This window comes from Megalobrama amblycephala, linkage group LG19, assembly GCF_018812025.1.
Source record: "Megalobrama amblycephala isolate DHTTF-2021 linkage group LG19, ASM1881202v1, whole genome shotgun sequence".
Lineage (NCBI taxonomy): Eukaryota > Metazoa > Chordata > Actinopteri > Cypriniformes > Xenocyprididae > Megalobrama > Megalobrama amblycephala.
The window spans coordinates 6,983,854-6,996,677 of NC_063062.1; the positions used below are offsets into that span (position 1 = coordinate 6,983,854).

The window sequence follows — 12,824 nt, forward strand, 5'->3', positions numbered from 1 at the left end:
GAAAGTGAACTAATCCTTTAAGCAGACTATACCATTATCATTTGTTCCTTCCCATTGCATTTTTTTTCACACTACCTATCCTATGCAAGGAAATGAGAGGGCCATATCTTGAATTGCTGCACTTTGTAAGATGAGAGTGATCTGATAAGGCCAAGAGAGGTAATTCTTAGAACATCACAGCTAACAGCAGCTCTTCAGAGCAGTACAAAGAGAGAGCGGATGTTACATCCACCCTGCTGTCATTAGTTCTTTGAACCAGGAGCTCCATTAAACATCATGGGCAACAAGATTCAAAGACGAGCCCAGCGGTGTCTCATATGCTATAGTTTTACCAAGGTACGAGAGAGATATGATATAAATATGAAATATTTGATTAAGGGGCTTTTTTTTTTTATGTGGGGATACATTTAACCTTTTAAATATAATAATAATCTTGGGGTAACATATGTAAAATAAATAATAAAAGTAATAAAAACAGCTATTTCTATGTCTGGAGTTTTCAACTCATGTGATTGTAAACATTTTAATGAAAGTGTTAATCTACTTAATCATACATAGGCTACATATACACATATATACATAAAGTGCAAGAGAAAAAGAACCAGAAGGCTAATTTAAGTACATTATTTGTGTCAACTAATTTAAGTTTACCGTGTGAGGGGGCTTCAGTATTACAGCAGCACTGGGACCTGCTCAGCTCCTGAATCACATTTGATTCAGCCGGTCAGAGGATGGAGGCGAGGTGAAAACAGATCTCATTGGCTCCCGCTGCTCCATTTAAAGGAATCCAACTGATTTGTCGTTTAAGATCCTTCAGCATCTCATAAGAGGAACTTTAAACGTTGGCTATTTTCTGAAAGGAACCATAAATCTTCGAAGATCCGATTGGAGCGTGGAGCAACGTCTTTGAGTCACTTTTATATACGTGAGAGAATCTCTTCAGTGATCGACGAACGATTTCAGAGCAGCAGAAATGCCTCACTGACACAGCCTGTTATAATAAAGAGGGCGATTTTCACACGAGGGATCTCCATAAGATCTTTAAAGGGGTACTTAGGGACTTTATTCCAGATCCAAAGGATGGAGACATGAATGATTAACACTTTTATTGACCAGCTGATCTCAAATTCCTCAAGTCATGGAACGATGAGGAGCCTTTTTATTAGTAGGCTACTATTTTTTCCCACGATATGGAGAGTTCGCCATGCGCTCCTTTGGGAACCACTGCTGTAGGTAACTTTTATACTATGGATTCAGGCGGGCTTTCAACAAGTTTTAGGGCTCGTTTATCTTCTGGAACGTGATTCGAATTCATTCTGTGATTTGTTTGAGGTTATTGAGCAAAAGGCTGCAGGATTTCTAAAGACTTTGAAGAGGTTTTTAATCATACATTTATCGCACGATCCGGAGCAGATCCCTTTGGCTCTTATGGGAATTAAACACTCCTCCCGCTGTTTGCTCCTCAGGAGAAAAATGGCGGATACGGAGAGCACTGAGGTAAGCGACGAGAATTAACAGATCAAATAACGAGACATTCGATGTATTTTTATCAGTTTAAGTTGTGAAACCTCAGTAGATCAAATTTTGCAACTCTGCGTTTGAGGTTTTGAGTTTTTATCCCAGTGTGCGAATAATGACTTTGAGTTTGTCAGCGTGTTTAAACCAACTTCTATATGTAGCTTTTCGCGGCTCAGTCGGTTGAGGTTTCTCTCGCGCAACATTATTATTTATTTTATTTTATTTTTTATTTTTTTGCCATCCCTTGCACAGTTCACATGTTTTTTAATGAAATGTAAACCTATAATAAAGGGCAAAATATTGACTGTGTTTTTGTCAATATTGGTCCTAAAGCGTTCCAGCCTACTGTTTCTTGCTGGTTACCTCATAAGTTCCCAAGTGTTTATTTTGCGCCTTAACCTACGCTAACTTGTCTGGTTATTGATAGGCTACATTATTTGAAAACGCCATTTAAACTCGTGTAAAATATTTAAATATACATGACACGTTTGTAAACACACTCACGAGCGATATTAGGGAAGTCGGTTACAACAGACAAATTTGGTCTGTTCGAGAACGGTTGCGTAATTAAATGATGCTTTGGGTGGACAAAATGATTAAAGATCTGGGCTTGTAACCGATAGGTTGTAGCTACCGTTGTTCAAATCCTGAAAAGGTTGACCCATTGAAAAAGACACTTAGTAACCACAGATCTACTTCAGGGGGACTGCATGCTCCTGTAAGCGTAGCTGTCTGTGAGACACATTTATAATGCGTAAGCTAAATAACTAATTAGTGATTGATTCGTAATTAGTGTCTTGAGCAAAGCTGCTAATGCTCTGTGATCGTTGGAGTCTGGTCGCTGTCCTTGGTGCTGCACCTGCGTCGAGGAGCGCAGCAGCAGTAATGGGAAATAACTTATAGCTAATTATACACATATTAAATACTGTGAAAATCAAGTAAAAAAAAAACAAACAAACAACACACACACACACACACACACACACACACAACTTCCATATTAACTTGTCAATATTAAAATATTTGTAGACTTAAACAGTAGCCTACTAAATAGCTAAGTCATGAAACAACACAAATAAAAAAGGTAACACAAAAATATCAAACTATTGTTCTGAAAATTGTAATTTATTGTATACAATTACAACATAGGCTACATGACATTTTGCCCTGATATGTAAATGTGACAACTTGCACAAACATGACATAACTTTTGGTTAAAATTGTCCTTTATTATATAGCTGAACACTGCCTAAATGTAGCCCATTGCCACATACTTATTGATGCCCTTATTTAAAGGGGACCTATTACAAAATATATTAACATCACTTTTAAAAAGTGTTTGAACACAGATGTCCACAGTGTGTGTAGACAACCAGCCTATAATGGTAAAAATCCATCCACTCCTTCTTTTATAATCCCCCATAAATAATAAACAGTCTCTCCAAATGAGCGGTTCCAGATTTCTCTTACGTAAGAGTAGGGAGAAGCCCCGTCCATAACTGGCACCCGAAAACAGCATATGCTGGTAAGGTAGGTTTTGAAGCTGGGATTCTGGTTTGAGCTGGTTTATGCTGCTAAGTACTGGTCCATGCTGGTCAAGTGCTGGTTCTAAGATGGTCCAGGACCAGCATGGACCAGCATAAACTAGCTCAAACCAGCATCCCAACTTCAAAACCTACCTTACCAGCATATGCTGTTTTTTTTCAACAGGTGAATCTGCCCTATTAGCTTAGCTTCTCCCCTGAGTGAGCTGTACGCAGTTGTGCAGCATGTTTATCTCCTTGCCAGACCATTTAACAGCAGCATTCAAGTATGAATTGTATTCTTATTAAAGCTACTAAGGTTATTTAATCAAGAGCAGTGGGTGATTTTCTGTTTTTCTTTTGTTGTTTGGTTAATATTAACAGCATATACTAACATGACCTCCAACCAATATGACCATATAGGTCGTTTATCACTTCCCTGAAATACAACCCATAGGAGCATTTGCTAATGTTACGCCCCTATCGACAACAGGATACTTTAAATTTAATGCATTGTTCCCTTTTATCTGCGTCTTGTTTCGGGTTTCACGTAGCTCAATTGGCAGAGCATTGTAATAACAATATGCAATCATGTGATCAGGCGATCGTGGGTTCGATCCCAGGGAATGCACGTGCTCATAAAGTGTATATGCACTATAAATCACTAAGGGTAGGTTTAGGGGTGGGGTGGGTGTAGTCGTTAATAAAAAAATAGTTTTGCTAAATGGAAATAGGAGAAATGTTTTAAAAAGTCCACACATTGCATTTAAATGAACACGCATTTTGATTGGTAACGACAGTTATACAGACATAACATGACACTGTCATTATTTTTACGCAGCTAGAGGGCGCATGACTTTAAAACATCAATATAGGTCGTAATTAGGTGCTTGAAAAATGACCTATATGGTCGTTTTTTTTTGGAGGACAGTCTAGCATATATATCAGTAGGTACTGTATATTACACTGCTTTCACTTTAATACACAGATCTAATATACACATGCGATTTCTTTACTTGCTGTTTACGTTCATAGACATAGCCAGGTGTGTGAACTTTGTGTGTTTTTGACATAACCTTGTGTGTATTTGACAGTTTAAGTGCAATAAGAGTGAAAGAGAACTTAGTTTAATACTCATAGGACACGCCGTCTGACCAGATGTGTGCGCTTAGACAACCATATATCAGAAGTTTAAACTGTTATGGCTTTAAAAAGCATGCAAATAATAACTTTCATGATGATGAAGAACTGCAATATCATGTGAGCGTGGCAGCGACAAAGATGATAATCAAAACCAAACAGAGGTTTTGTTAGTTTTTGGCAGAGTACTTGAGGCATGAGCTGTAGGCTCTGCCTTCTTTTAGAAAGCGGGGTGGGGAGCAGCAGCTCATTTGCATTTAAAGATACATGAACGAATACAGCATGTTTTTCCTTCCACTCAAAAATGTGCATTTACAACATGGTGTAATAAATGATCTGTGGGGTATTTTGAGCTGAAACTTCAGACACATTCTGGGGACACCAGAGACTTGTATTACATTTCGTAAAAAGGGGCATAATAGGTCTCCTTTAAGAGAGACTGACTTTGGTGAAAACAACATATATAGCCAAACAAGTATTTATTCAGTTGGACTTGTATTATTGACTCAAAACTTTATTGTTGAGATACTGAGATTTTACAAGCCCAGGGACTATCATATCAAAGCTTTGGAATCACTTTGTGTTGTCATAGAGGAAGACATCTTAAAATCGGAATTGGCCCTGGGCCCACTCTTGTGAGCACTTTTACCTGAGTGTCCCATTACGGCATGAAGCCATAGTTTTAGTGGAGGGCAGCGAATGTCAATGAAGCCCGTTTACAGTAGGGCAGAAGGCTAAACATCTGAGTCATCATCCACATAGTTTAAATCCCAGGACTACAAAGGAGTGGAAAAAATCATGGGACAGAAAGGTTACTGTCAGGGTTATGTTTAAAGGTGCCCTAGAACCAGTTTTTACAAAATAATATAATAAGTTTTTACAAGGTAATATAAGTCTAAGGTGTCCCCTGAATGTGTCTGTGAAGTTTCAGCTCAAAATACCCCATAGATTTTAATTTTTTTTTTTTTTAACTGCCTATTTTGGGGCATCATTAACCATGCACCGATTCAGGCTGCGGCCCCTTTAAATCGCGCGCTCCCTGCCCCCGAGCTCTCGACTATAATACAGTGCATTTACAAAGTTCACACAATATAACCCTCAAATGGATCTTTACAAGATGTTCAACATGCATACTGCATGCATGCGTCGGATCATGTGAGTATAGTATTTATTTGGATGTTTACATTTGATTCTGAATGTGTTTGAGGCTGTGCTTCGTGGCTAAAGCTAACATTACACACTGTTGGAGAGATTTATAAAGAATGAAGATGTGTTTATGCATTATACAGACTGCAAGTGTTTAAAAATTAAAATAGCGACGGCTCTCTTGTCTCCGTGAATACAGTAAGAAACGATGGTAACTTTAACCACATTTAACAGTACATTAGCAACATGCTAACGAAACATTTATAAAGACAATTTACAAATATCACTAAAAATATCATGATATCATGGATCATGTCAGTTATTATCGCTCCATCTGCCATTTTTCGCTATTGTTCTTGCTTGCTTACCTAGTCTGATGATTCAGCTGTGCACATCCAGACGTTAATACTGGCTGCCCTTGTGTAATGCCTTGAATATGAGCTGGCATATGCAAATATTGGGGGCGTACATATTTATGATCCCGACTGTTACGTAACAGTCGGTCTTATGTTGAGATTCTCTGTTTTTCAGAGGTCTTTTAAACAAATGAGATTTACACAAGAAGGAGGAAACAATGGTGTTTGAGACTCACTGTATGTCATTTCCATGTACTGAACTCTTGTTATTCAACTATGCCAAGATAAATTCAATTTTTGATTGTAGGTCACCTTTAAGTATGTTTAGCTTCATTGTGTTTTGGTTTGTTTAGGGCTGGAACATTTTTTTTTTTCAGTTGATTAATCTACTAATCATAATCAATTATGTTTTCGTGTAATCAAATAATTGAATAATCAATTAGTTTTTTTTCTGGTTATCTGTTGATTTTTTTCTGAATAGTTGATTAAACCTTTGGTTAATTTACTTATAAATAATAACCAATAATTTACAAATAAATAATAACCATTACTAATGTATGAACTTTTACCTAATGATATTATGTGAAGTTGATGAAAAAAATGTGAAGTTTTACCAGGATTGACAGAGCATGATTAAAACATGAGTCCAATCGAGGCACGAGTTCATCCATTAGATATTTTAAATAACCAACAGTGTTAAATGCTTTGTAACCAGCTGCAAAGAGATGCGTTTGAGCCTCGTGCCTCACAGCCATGGCAGCGCGTAAAAAGCAGAATGCTGTATGAACACAGCCATATTAAGCAAAATATGAGACTGACGACCATATTCTAGTGCTGTGTAAAATTTCACTGTAATAGTCCAAATACTTATGCTGCCGCCTTGTCGTTTTGAGGTAAGAGTGCCCCAGGTTTTCTTTCTTTTCAGATGCTCCTGCATAGAAGTTGTGCTGCTGTGGTTTGCCTTTTTTTTTTACAGAGCGTGCAGAACAATATTTTATTCGGTCTCTCTTTAAAAAATTTCAACACTTTAGATTGGGCTCAATATTTTTGTAATAACGGCTGATTTTCAGCATGCCATCATAAATAGCGTGACAAATTGACTCATTACACGCAAATCGATTCCAGCCCTAGTTTCGTTTTCCCTGTTCCCGTTTTGTCTGTGTTCCTGGTTGTTATTAGTTTCCATGGTTTCTGATTTATGACTCATCTGTTTCTTTTCCAGTTGATTATCTCACTTTATGTACTTAAGTTTCTCTCAGTTCTTTGTTCTTGTTTATGTTAATGTGTAGATTCCTTGTTGGTTTTCTCCTGAGCATTCTCCTTGTTTATTAATAGAACTTTGACTTTGACTTTTATTCAGAATCCGATTTGTGCATGTTCATCTACACATTACAGTTACTGAATTTGCAATCTAGTGCTGCCATTGAGCAAAACTCTTTGATGAATTCCAGTTTCATTAGTGGCCTTGAACTTAATACAATCCTCAATGAGGGATTAGCCAGCTGGAATGTATTGACATAGTCATGGAAGCATGAAATCTAATCCATGTTCTTTAAAGGATGAAGAAAAGGGAGGTATAAAAGGAAGCTGTTGTTAAAAGTTCCTCGCAAAGTTCAGCGCAGCAGTAGGCCACCATATAATGTCAAGGGATCTTTAAAACCTTCTGATAGATGCTGCCTGACCTCTGAAACCTCTCCCAAAATAGCAGACGCTGAAGACTGCTCTGCTCTAGTGCTGTTAGTCTGTCAAATAGGGTTCCACAGAGAGTAGATGGAAGTGGTGTGAGTTTAGTGTAAGTTAACTAGGCTTTTAAAAGAAAAGTTCACAAAAATATGATAATTTTGTCATAATTTTGTCACCTTCATGTCATTCCAAACCAGCATGACTTTTTTTATACTACAGAACACAAAAGAAGATATTTTGAAAAATGTTTTTGTCCACACAATGAAAGTCAAATGGGTTCAAAACAACGTTGGACCTCATTAACTTTTTACCGAACAGACGAAAAAAGAAATATAGCTGCGAGCAGCAATTATCGGGGTTCAAGCGCTTTAAGGCCTTTAAGCACATGCGTAAAAAGGTTTAATGTTTTAATTAGCAAGCCTGTAACCATCTCAATCATAGATGGAAAATACCATTTACAGCCAATACAGGCAATGTACCATAGGAAATGTATGGTTTATAAAGCTTTTTAACAGTTATCGAGGTTGAGCCAAAAACCTAGGACTAGTTTGCCAAATTTGTTTTTTCAAATAATCTCCAATTTCTAACAAATAATTTGGTGGACAGCAGCAGTCCTAGAGGCAAAGTTGTTTAGAATATGGAGTTCTACCATGTGGTCAAATGTTATGGGCTTGTGCAAAAAATTGCGCAATACACGATCTGTTATGCAAGTGAAAAACACGAAGGCGCCACCTGGTGGCTGATTTCTTTTGAATTTCTCATAGGCCTCTAGGGCCATGAGTCAAACAGGCCCAGTGAGTTTCGTTCCGATTGGCATCCAATAACATTTTCTGATAGCTGCTCAAACTTCAGTGGCCGATGGCGGACATGTTTTTTGAGATGTATCAGTGTCCTCATAGACAGTCATGGTACCTCGGACAAAGACACTGCATGCCAATTTTCAAGTGAGTGAAGGACTTAGCCATTTTCATGTTTTTTTCCCTGTTATATTGCAACCAAGTGGCCAGTCACTGCATCCTTTTTCACACGACCACAGAACGAGCTCTTACCGTGAATTGGAATTTCAACTCTTTTTTTGATAACTATTGACAATCATACTCCAGAGAATCTTGCTGCACTGGTTTGGCTCCGATCGGGTCAAAAACCTAGGACTGGTTAAGTAGGATTTTCAAAAAATCCAAAATACCCAAAAATGTCACCGGCATGCATCTTGTCCGTTAGGAGTTATGAGCCATTCCATACTTTTGACCACTATAGCGCCCCTGTCAGGCCGATCAGGGTGAGCCTTGGCGATGTTGTAGACAGTGTGAGTACTACCAGCCCTCAAAGTTTCAAATCTCTACGATTTACGGTTTGGTCTGCGCAATCACTTTTACAGGAGAATGCTGATCCATGGAAATTTTAACAATTACAATAGGGTTTCAGCGCTGCACATTTGAACCCCTAAAATCAAAGTAATTTTCCACAGAAGAAAGAAAATCATACTTGGAATGACAAGAGTGTGAGAAAAAGAATGAACTACATTCTTAAAAATAAAATATCGTTTCTTAATAGGTTCCATGAAGAACCTTTAACATCCATGGAATCTTTGCACAAAAAGTTCTTTATAAGAGTAAGATCAAGTAAGTTTGCAGTTTTTGCTGCAAAAACACCTTTTTGGAACATTTTTTAAAGTGTATCTCTTTAAGTAATTGACAATATCTGCATCTCAATGTTCTTGAATGGCTATAAACTTGAGTGTAGTCATTTGAGAGGTTTTACAGCCTTTCAATAGAGCTTTTAATTGTTGTGCTCTTCAAGGTCAGCGGTGGGTTTCAAAAGTATAAAGCTTACAGTTGTGGTTCTTCCTTGAGAATACACCACTTAGCTCTGAAATGCACACTGGCAGTTGCAGCTTTTTTTATATGATGTGCAACGAAAGCAGAGAGGGCTGCCCATAAATCTGCAAAATTCATAAGAGCTGTTCTGAACACATTAATGATTTAGATATGCAATGCAAAACAACTCTTAAACTCTTAGGTTGTTCCCTGTCATAAACTAACACCAGAGAAAAGCTATGGCACTTTTATTTGTGAAAGGATCCCAAGAGCACCTATTTCCCCCTTACACACATCAATCCAGTTATGTCACGAAAAAAACTATTAGAGTTCTCAAGAGCATGGTTGAAAGGTGGAACGTTGCCGAAATGTGCCATTTGTTGAGGTTAAAAATAAAATGTGAAATGAGATTTGTTAGCTGACTGGAGGGGCAAGGACATGTGTTCCCCCCTCCCGTCTTTCTAATAGATGCAATCCGAACACCTTTATGCCTCTTGATACAGCTGCTCTTCTCCTCTGCTGACACTCATTATTTTAAATCCCCTGAGCTGAAAGGCTGCACACACACATACCGAATTTGTCGGTACATAGCACACTTATGCTACAAAGACATGCACATATCTTCACTATCACAAAATAGCAAAACAGTATATGAGATATATAGGATATCAGCTCTAAACATTAACAGTTTTGTGCTTCTTTAAAGTGTAAAAGTGTTCTAGATCAGGGGGTTTTAAAGTTTACAGAGCCAGGGGCCTCCAACTCCTTATGGGTCAGGACTCAGGACCTCTAATTAAATAAAACAGCCGGATTTTCTTAGTAACACTTTATACAGTGGGTACGGAAAGTATTCAGACCCCCTTAAATTTTTCACTCTTTGTTATATTGCAGCCATTTGCTAAAATCATTTAAGTTCATTTTTTTCCCTCATTAATGTATACACAGCACCCCATATTGACAGAAAAACACAGAATTGTTGACATTTTTGCAGATTTATTAAAAAAGAAAAACTGAAATATCACATGGTCCTAAGTATTCAGACTCTTTGCTGTGACACTAATATATTTATCTCAGGTGCTGTCCATTTCTTCTGATCATCCTTGAGATGGTTCTACACCTTCATTTGAGTCCAGCTGCATGTTTTTGATTATACTGATTGGACTTGATTAGGAAAATCACACACCTGTCTATATAAGACCTTACAGCTCACAGTGCATGTCAGAGCAAATGAGAATCATGAGGTCAAAGGAACTGCCTGAAGAGCTCAGAGACAGAATTGTGGCAAGGCACAGATCTGGCCAAGGTTACAAAAAAATTCTGCTGCACTTAAGGTTCCCAAGAGCACAGTGGCCTCCATAATCCTTAAATGGAAGATGTTTGGAACGACCAGAACCCTTCCTAGAGCTGGCCGTCCTGCCAAACTGAGCTATCGGGGGAGAAGAGCCTTGGTGAGAGAGGTAAAGAAGAACCCAAAGATCACTGTGGCTGAGCTCCAGAGATGCAGTTGGGAGATGGGAGAAAGTTGTAGAAAGTCAACCATCACTGCAGCCCTCCACCAGTCGGGGCTTTATGGCCCGACGGAAGCCTCTCCTTAGTGCAAGACACATGAAAGCCCACATGGAGTTTGCCAAGATGGTGAGAAATAAGATTCTCTGGTCTGATGAGACCAAGATAGAACATTTTGGCCTTAATTCTAAGCGGTATGTGTGTAGAAAACCAGGCACTGCTCATCACCTGTCCAATACAGTCCCAACAGTGAAGCATGGTGGTGGCAGGGAAAGATGAATGCGGCCAAGTACAGGGATATCCTGGACGAAAACCTTCTCCAGAGTGCTCAGGACCTCAGACTGGGCTGAAGGTTTACCTTCCAACAAGACAATGACCCTAAGCACACAGCTAAAATAACGAAGGAGTGGCTTCACAACAACTCTGTGACTGTTCTTGAATGGCCCAGCCAGAGTCCTGACTTAAACCCAATTGAGCATCTCTGGAGAGACCTAAAAATGGCTGTCCACCAACATTTACCATCCAACCTGACAGAACTGGAGAGGATCTGCAAGGAGGAATAGCAGAGGATCCCCAAATCCAGGTGTGAAAAACTTGTTGCATCTTTCCCAAAAAGACTCATGGCTGTATTAGATCAAAAGGGTGCTTCTACTAAATACTGAGCAAAGGGTCTGAATACTTAGGATCATGTGATATTTCAGTTTTTCTTTTTTAATAAATCTGCAAATCTGCAAAATGTCAACAATTCTGTGTTGTTTTATTATATAATAAATACATAAATATAAAATATATTAATTAAAATATATATATATATATATATATATATATATATATATATATATATATATATATATATTCTAAAGAGAATCTATGTTTTATGTGTGTGTCAAAGCTTCTAGTGGCTCAAGTGGCCTGTTTATGTGGGATGATGGTTCATTAATATTTTCACTGCCAGGTTGAGGAAGGGCCAAGCTTCTCTGCAGGATGTAGAAGCGCTAATCAGAGTCTGAGAGGCTCACCATATGTAAAACTTGTCTTAAATCCTTTCCACAGCAATCCAACTGTCCTGTGCTCCCTTTGCTCTTAAGGCACAAACCACCTCTGCCAGGTCTCAGAAATGTGACAGATAAATGCTAGACATGCTTGGAAAGGCTCTCCTGTCCTGACACACGACCATTTTTAAATAGCACTGAATGCAGTGTCACTGTTCACTTCACTGTTCACTAAAAGGACCATTAATACTCCATTAATCTGTCACAGTTTGGGTAATCTCCCCAATAAATGTCCAGGTCATATTTCACACCAAAACAAAACTGTCACTGTTTTGGTCTTTGTGTGTTGGGACTCTTAGTCTGAAGTTCTTTCTGTTCTGCCTAGTTTCCCTTTCCTTGTTTAGTTTATGTTTCCTTGGTTGTCATAATGATTCATTGTTTCACTGATTAGTGTCTCACCTGTTCCTCATCAGCTACTGTGTATTTAAACCCTCACTTATCTTTTATTTATTGTCTTGTGTTGAAGTTTTGTGCTGGTGTTTATTGAATGTGAGTTCATCATTCTTCTGTGTTTGACGTGAAATGAAAGTAATTAAAAGCCTGATTTAGGACCATTATGATTTGTTTTTGCATTGTGACTGTAAGCACATCACTAAAGGACATAAATTACAATTCATGTTATTTATCAAAATACATGTATTAAAACATTACAAATCAGTCAATTAAAATAAATTAAAATGTAACATAAGTAACGAATAACCTATGAATACATTCAATTTAAATAATACAGTAATTACAAGAAGTATTAGTATGCTTTTCTGAACAAATATCTGAATGTTTTTGCAATAGAAACATCAAAACAAATGGCATATGGAAAATAAAAAGGATGTTATACCTTTTCACAGTTCCCTCAAGTTCACACAGATGTCCCAGCAGATGTTTCACTAACATTTGACAATCAGAAGGTGTCCAAATACTTTTGTCTTAAAGGGATAGTTCACCCAGAAATGAAAATTTTGTCATCATTTACTCACCCTCATGTCATTCCAAACCTGTAAGCATAAACAGAAGCTCAACCGAACCTGCTCGACGTATGAGAACAAACCTTTTGCGGAAACTCAAACATGCTGCGTAACACACAAG

General features: G+C 38.0%; 1 protein-coding gene across 1 annotated transcript in view; it reads left to right on the forward strand.

The window, feature by feature from the left end:
* Positions 1 to 656: 656 nt before the first annotated feature.
* The window catches only part of LOC125254575 (protein arginine N-methyltransferase 8-B), a 37,971-nt gene continuing 25,803 nt past the window's right edge, over positions 657 to 12,824 (forward strand). Inside the window, exon 1 of the mRNA XM_048169236.1 lies at positions 657 to 1,497. Coding sequence (XP_048025193.1) covers positions 1,429 to 1,497 — 69 coding nt within the window. The 5' untranslated portion in view covers positions 657 to 1,428. The remainder of the gene's footprint in view (positions 1,498 to 12,824) is intronic.